General features: G+C 43.5%; 1 protein-coding gene across 1 annotated transcript; it reads right to left on the bottom strand.

Annotated features, from left to right (window-relative positions):
• Positions 1-1,129: 1,129 nt before the first annotated feature.
• pou5f3 (POU domain, class 5, transcription factor 3) lies at positions 1,130-3,674 on the bottom strand. The gene is made up of 5 exons (XM_053340449.1): positions 2,762-3,674; positions 2,558-2,669; positions 2,054-2,184; positions 1,551-1,715; positions 1,130-1,466 (listed from the first exon to the last, which is right to left on the bottom strand). The coding sequence occupies exons 1-5, from the start codon at positions 3,524-3,526 to the stop codon at positions 1,206-1,208; spliced, it is 1,434 nt and encodes a 477-aa protein (XP_053196424.1). The 5' UTR covers positions 3,527-3,674; the 3' UTR covers positions 1,130-1,205.
• Positions 3,675-7,837: the final 4,163 nt, after the last annotated feature.

Consider the following 7,837-nt stretch of genomic DNA (forward strand, 5'->3'; position numbering starts at 1 on the left):
TAATAGGACAGAGACCGTTCCAGTGTTTTACTGACAAATGTTCATTATAACTAAGACTTATAACTCTTGTGATATTGTCAGGGAGCGATTCCAAAAATAATTTGTCATTCCAGTAGGAATAGATTCTTAAAATACAAGACCAGACATGCAAAACTCTGAGCACCCAGACTTGACTTTAGTATTGTGGGCTATTCAACATTTCATAAACATAAAAACCCTTTACAATAAAAACAAAACTAGAGGTGTTGAAATACAATTTCAGGTCAGTCATTATCCCATTATTCACCTGACATTGTGCAATAAATTGGCAGAATTAGCAGCTATGACACTTCAACAAAACATTTGTCACATCCCCTTTAAAATATTTTAAATCTCACCACCATCCCCATCAATGCTCAAAATATTTGCTAAAGATGTCAGTGACGATCAACAACAGGACAAAATCTGGGTTCAGTGTACAAACGGGACATATTTTTTAAAAAAAAGATAATATTCAACATTACAAAAGGCACTTTGTGCAAAATCAAATGGAAAAAATGCATTCAATGACAATTTGCACATTCCATTTCAATGACAGACAGTTCAGACAATACTGCTGTATTCAGAGCAACGAGACAGTAGCACTGACCAGGATATCAAAAGCGGTGTGGATAATTTTGACTTCTTACATGATCATTTCGATGCAAAAATTGGAGCCATAGCTCTGATTTGTAATAAACTTCATTATTTATGGTGATTCCGAGCCGTTCCTCGAATTGTGACGCCATTGATAACCCAGATCTTCTGCACCACAGAAAACCTACCCTGCAATTACCCCATCCTCATTCCACAACTGGACTATACTGTAGCACCAAATCTTACTTTGCTATTGTTTTAAACCTACCATAACAAAAGCCTATGGAATAATTTACTATGCAGTATCAAAAGAACAAAAATCAGAGAGGCGCTTCACTTTCAGTTGAGGTTTTCCTCTTAGTTTTAGTTTTTAAGTCAAAGCAGTTGATGGTGTGGAGCTGCAAGTCGTGTAAGAATCCATTGCACTACTGCAATCACCAGAAGAGCCTTCTCACTTGGATTGTTTCTATCCCATGATCCATCAAGATGGAGTTACTGGGTTTAGAGGCTCTTCTCCAGCTTGAGTTGGGGTTGGACAGAGATGCTTGGGAAGGCAATCTGTGGTTCTGGCTGGGACTACTTGAGCTTGCCTATCCAGTCAGGTGGCTAACCAGTCCAGGGTGCAGGGCTTGCTTCAGGACATCAGGCCGATGAAGCGAAGGCATGTAGAGTGTAGGAGGAGGACCTACAGGGTAGCTGGAGGCAGAGTAGCCCTGACTGGGAATGGGAGAGGGGGCCATGTTCAATGGTGAAGGACTCTGCTCGTAGTACTGGCCATCACACTCCTCATCCAGGGGCAAGGCCAGGCGCTTTCCCTTCTGTCTACGGTTGCAGAACCAAACACGTACCACCTGCCGAAAACAGCAGTCATTCAAACTTCGTGCAAACTAGACACATTCGTTAAAAAGACAAACTATTTAAGAGTTTGTACTTACATCTCTCTCCAGTCCCAGGTCATCCGAGATGTGTGTAATCTCCTGGGTGTTGGGCTTGGGACACTTGACAAAGTAGGACTCCAGAGCAGAGCGCACTGCTCCCTCCAGACTGGTCCTCCTCTTCCTCTTCCTGGTATCAACAAATACTCGCTCAATCTTGTACATCTGAGGAATCAGACATGTTGGTAAAGGTTTGTGTAGAGTTGAATATTCATGGTGAGGCTATACTTTGCAAGTTTGGATCAATTGTATACTGCAGAAATTTTGACTTAAAAGTTTAGGTACAACATTTATGGAGGTCAAGGTTTAAATAATGATCACTAAATAGCTTTATTGTGGCCACTAGGTGGCCTATCCCACCTCAAAAGGAACAGAATGGGCTTGGTTCAGGCTTGCTCAGTAGGACATTAGCTTGGCCTGAAAACCCCAACCAATCTCATAAGGCTGTGTGATTATCTGTTGTCTTGTAAACTAGTTGGCAGATGTCGGAGTTGCAGACTTACATCCTGGGGATTTTCTGAGGTCTCCGCCTCATTCAGCCATCTCTGGAGAAGGGGCTTCAGCTTGCACATGTTCTTAAAGCTCAACTGGAGAGCCTCAAAGCGGCAAATTGTTGTCTGGCTGAACATTTTACCTGCATGTGCAAAAAACAGATCAGATATCACTTTGCTTTCCTCTATGGTCCCTGACAGTGTATGTGAAACACTGATCACTTGACAAACCAATGAAAGCACACCTCAATACCAGGAAGCTTCCTTTATTGGTGATGTACCGATTAAAAGGCTGATATGCACATCAAATGACAAGTTAAATGTTTCATTATGACTTAAGGACTTGTACAGTAGCTGACAGATGACATAGATTGGCATTTTGATTGTGGACTCAAGTTGGTGTTTTTATGCATGGTTGGGTCATCACTCTTAAAATTAGGTCTACATAGGTTCAACAACACTGAGCTGAAGAGTGGGTATAGTAAATTAGAGTTTCAGTTTCAGAACCAAACTTACCATAAAGGTTACCCAGAGCAAGGCCAACATCAGCTTGAGTGAAACCCAAAGTGATGCGTTTGTGTTTCAGCTCCTTGGCAAACTGCTCCAGCTCTTCAGTGGAAAGGTTCTCCTGTAGAAAGACATTTGAGGAAAAACTGTTTCGGAGGAGAACTTTGACACACTTGTGGAATTAGATACATGATTTAATATCTCTGTCCTTACCTCCTCGGAGTCGCTGCACCCTCCACTGGAAGACCCGCTGCTCCGTGTGGAGGAGGCCGGGTTCTGCGTCTGAGGTCCGGTGGCACCCTGGGTTGTGTTCCCGCTGAAAAACGCGTTCCCTGGAAGGCCGCTGCTTGGGGGTGAGGGGGACATAGATGGGGAAGACGCGGAGGATGTTGAAGGGTTTTGATTATTGCTGCCGGGTGGTGTGATATGGGTGATCCCAGGCCAAAAGGATGGGTTCCAGGCCGCGGAGTAGAAGACTCCAGGGGGCATGGCGGCGGAGGCCGGTGGTGTTGGATACTGCTGGACCTTAATCTCTGTGGAATAATCATCCCCTGTGTCCTTCTCGGTCTTTATTTCGGGCAGTTTGATTTGCTCCCGAGTCTCGGCGATGGGGGGACTCAGGTTTGTGGGCTGGGTGGCTGCTGTTACACCGGGTACCTGGCCGGTGTACTCGGGCGCAGCGAAGGGATACCAGTGCTTGGGTTGCCCGAACTCTCCAGTGTGTAGGTCAGATCCCCTGTAGTCACTGGAGACGGGTGGGAACGGGAAAAAGGTCTGGGCGGATGCCGGTGTGATGCCACTGTAAGCGGTTTTGTTGTAGAGGAGGCCCGGGTCTGGCAGCATGCCGTGAGGAAGCTGAAATGACGCAGCGTTGCATAAACTCTCCTGACTCAAAACCTGGGCGCAATGATTGGCCCGGCTGAAGTCATAAGGCCGACTTTGGCACTCTGAAGAAGGGCTCTGCGATCTCTCAGACATCTTGAGGACGGTGTGGAGGCCTACGCGCGCATCCAAAATTTCAAAACTTACTGGCTATTAAAAACACGATTTTTGATTTTTAAGCTTGCTCATCCGTTTCAAGTTGACGCACAAACCACAGAGGGAGGGGAGAAACTCTCCAGAAATAAACCAGCGCCAGTCCGTTTTTGGAGAAATTGCGCAAAAATGTAGGCCTTAGTAGTTGTTGTTTTGGTGCACCATAACCACCAATACGCCTCCGGCCAACTCCATGAAGTCCTATCTTTAGCACCTCACCTTCAAGCTCAAATGTTTCTCTCTTGCCTCAGCTCTACAGGTTTTCCTAATCACAGCTGCGCGAGTTGGAGATCGCCTCATCTCTTCGCCGATTGGCTGGCGCAGACAATTGCGCACAGCTGATGGTGAATTTGTGAATGACCTTGATTGTTCTCAAAGTAGTGGGCGTGATTTCACGTAAACTTTTAGCCTTTTTTGCAGCAATGTTTTCACCTTTTCAGTTGAATGTAAAACAACAAAAAATAATAATAATTCAACAGATTCAAGTCACCTGGGATATTTAAAAGGCATATTTACAATGCTAAACAGGCACGGGCCACCGCTCCTGCAAATACATACTGTTACACTACTGTAACTTGCTCACCTCATACATGAATTATAATGATCGGTTTGTTTAAATTATTCCCCTTTAAGGAGATTGCTTTGATATTAAAATCCCTGTGATTGAGGCTTCATTCATACCCGAATCCATCCATTTTAATCACTAACATTTAAACCAAATAAAATAAACAGACTGCACTTCTGAATAACTGTGAGAAGAATTAACTTAAGTAGTCTTATAATTTATGTACCACATTAATGACAGAGAGGAGAATGCTTTAGGCTAACTGAAAATGTTTATAAATGTAAACACGTTAAACTAAGGGAGAAAATGTACACCCATGGTAGCAGATACAGTTTAGTTGGACTCTTGTTGGACGCATTTCGAGCGCAAGTTCCCTTTTTAACCAACCAGTAGGTTTTCCCTACTTGTCTCTGGCCTGTTTATGTGTTCTAGTTTATTAGAAACTTTCGGACTTTGGTATATAAACAAGATTTTTTTGGTTATTTTTTTTGCACTTCTCTGAAGTAAAACAGATGTGTGTACAGTATAGCTCTATGGTTGCCCTTAAAAAGTATCATGTTGTTTTGGATACAAGTGATTTTTTGGCTACTTGTATTCAGACTAGACTAGAAATGGGTGAAAAGTTGAGAGGTAGCCTATATCATAAAACCTCCAACAGCTTTCAGGTGAACTTCTCCCAATTCACCCTCGATCGATGGCCATTCAAAAGCACTGGATGGCCGGAGCATCGGTGCAGATGCGCTCCCCCAGTGCGAGTCGTTGGCCGCAGATTGCGGCAGGAAGACGCACTGCGGGAAAGGAGAGGGGGTGCCATTGTACGACCTGGCCCCGGGGCACCCCGTGGATTTCAGATCCCGAGTTGCGATGGTCGACCATTAGCTCCTTTTCAGATTGGAACAATAAGTCTCAACCCTTTGATTCCGCCCCACACCCACCTCCTCCCCCCGGTACTTCTGAAACAAACACCAGTGCTGTAGTTTCACTCTGGTCTGCAGCTCACTGAGGGCGAGTATCTTGGCATCCAGTCTGATATGGCCTAAGGGCTCCAAAACAGGTCTGAGGACCAAGATGTTGTCTGCAGGTGCCATAACTAAGATGTACATACCCAGCTTGAAATGAATGAGCATCAAAACATTTTTGTAGCCTTATAGAACAATATTTCTTGATTTTATTTGTCCTCCTGGCCCTTTATCATGAAGCAATACCTGACCGGTGAACAAAACAATTTTAATAATGTCACATTTGCAGACTCTCGTATTTATTTACTCATCAGAGGAGGCTTAGAGATATAATACAAATGTCTTGCAGACACCCCAGACACAGCCTCCTTATTGGCCCATGGCCACATGCTAGGAATCACAGGTATTGAATATGGGCAAAAATGTCCCCTTCTGAACCTCAAACATCAGCTCATGCTACACTATCACCAGAGGACCAGCACTCCAGTTGCCCTCACAGATACAAAGCCACGAGGGTCCAGGACCAGGGGAATGACAAGGAGACACAAGAGCCGATCAATAGCTTAAAAGGCATCAAACCCCAACCATACAAGCATTGTCCTGGGCCATGGACTTGGAGGAATAATTGTCATGCAAAAGACAGACAGCAAGAGAGATAGTAGACTTTAGGCAGGGCTTCAGAGAGAAAGGGACTGCAGAGGAGCACAGAGCTCTCAGGGTGTCCAAGGGTGGGTGGGCGGGTGGGGGTCAGTGTTGAATAGCTTGGTACAGTGAGGAGGAGATGTGTGATGTGTGAGAGGAGTATCTGGGGATTTAGTTGACCCCCCCCCATCCTACACCCCCCCAAATGTCTCAGATCTTGTCTTTAGTTCTTTTCAAGTGGCCTCTTTAAGACACCTCAGAGAGGTGCTCACTGCTTGCAGAGCCTGTTCAGCCAAAGAGAGAAACTTTGAGATAATAGAAAGCCTGCAGCAGTGATGAGAAAACTAACTCTTACATTAACAATTTGACCAAAACAAACCTCAAAGAACTATATCTGTATTTCATCCATTGCTCATTAAAATGAATGCAACCACAAGCTTTTGCACATGGTGTCTTAATTACTGAGTAAATTCCCTTCATATGATTGCATATTGGTCATGCAGTTTAGTTATTTTTCTGTAGAAATGTGGCTGTGACTTTGTGACAAAAATGCCACACTGAATCCACAAAATATCAGCACATTGTAAAAGCGTGTTGCCACAGATTCTGTTGAAGTCTGCCGTTCAAAGAAATGCGGTTTTGGCCTCTGTTTGGCCTCTCTATTCAAACCATCACCTTTCATTTGAGGTTGTATGGATTTGCTTGAGTCTACATATATGAGCACACCCCATTGATCTGTGGACTGTGCACTTGTCATCTCAGAAAGAGGCACTTTCATACTGTATAGTGGTTCTACATTCTTACTAATCGCACTTCTACGAAGATCTAATTAGGAGTGTCTTCCTCGTATGATTGCTTGAAATTATGATTATGATTAAATGTGAAAGTTGATGCTACAGTCTAACCCAGCCTCACCTAAAACCCACCTAAACGGTCAGGTTTTTTGCTGCACTGTGCATGTTTTTGACAGCATAAAGCATAATGGGAATAAATATGAGTCACTACTTTTAAAAGTTACTAAACTGATAAAGTAATAATGCTGGAATCTAAATATCGCCCCTCCTGTTGAGTAGCACAATTGTCTCCCACAAACAAGTCTGATGGCTTTCTGATTTTCTTCCTAATGGCCCTGCCTTTGACACCCACCTTCATAGACCCTCCACCCACACAGGTTTTCATCCAAGGGCCAATGGCTGCCTTCCTTCCACTGTCCACAGGCACAATGGACTTTAATGGCCCTTGGCATGTGGCTCAATGGGGACAGGAGACTGACCCAACCCCTCCCCGACAACCGGGACATACAAGCACGTACACAAAACCCAGTGTAGAGGTACATGCAAGCTCTTGCTCTTTCTTAGCCCCTACCCCCAACACACACACACACACACACTTTCTGTGTATTTGTTCTCTTGAAGATAAATCAAGGTCAAACAGGATCACCAAGAAACAGAAACAGAAAGTCGGTTGGCGGCAAAAGGTCAGCATCAAATGTGTCACACTGCGAAGTGGAAGGCGGATGTCTGATGGTGTGGTGTGATGAGTTAAAAGAGGAAATGATTTCAGTTTGTCTTGCCAGATGTATATGTAAAGGCACTATTTCCTTTATTTTGTAGTTTAAAGTTCATAGTGTACTTCCTCCTTTCATGAATTTTTTGAAGCCCTTGACTCTAACCTCTCTCTTTAATCCTTCAACAACATTTAATTTCCACTTTAGGTAGTTTTGAGGCCTGAAAAATCTTATTCCACTGTCTCTGCTGTATCAGCTTGTTACAGCTCTTCATTGAAAAGTGTTTGAATAGTAAAATATTCAAATCTGAGACTTTGTGTTTTTTTTTTAAATGGCTGCACCATTCATCAAATGGAAATTTTGTAATGTCACATGCATGATTTTATATACCTTTCCCCCAGAAAAATAAATTGGGATCTCCACTAGGACTTAAAACACAAACCATTCTTTTTACTTCTCTCTTTGTTTTTCTCCATTTAATGCATTTAGCTCATGCTGATTTTCCATCTTGATTTTTACTCAATTCACATTTTATTAAATTCTTATTACTGAATGCATACCATGATGACCACAAAAAGAAG

The sequence above is a fragment of the Scomber japonicus genome, chromosome 19, assembly GCF_027409825.1.
Source record: "Scomber japonicus isolate fScoJap1 chromosome 19, fScoJap1.pri, whole genome shotgun sequence".
NCBI classification, from domain to species: Eukaryota; Metazoa; Chordata; class Actinopteri; order Scombriformes; family Scombridae; genus Scomber; species Scomber japonicus.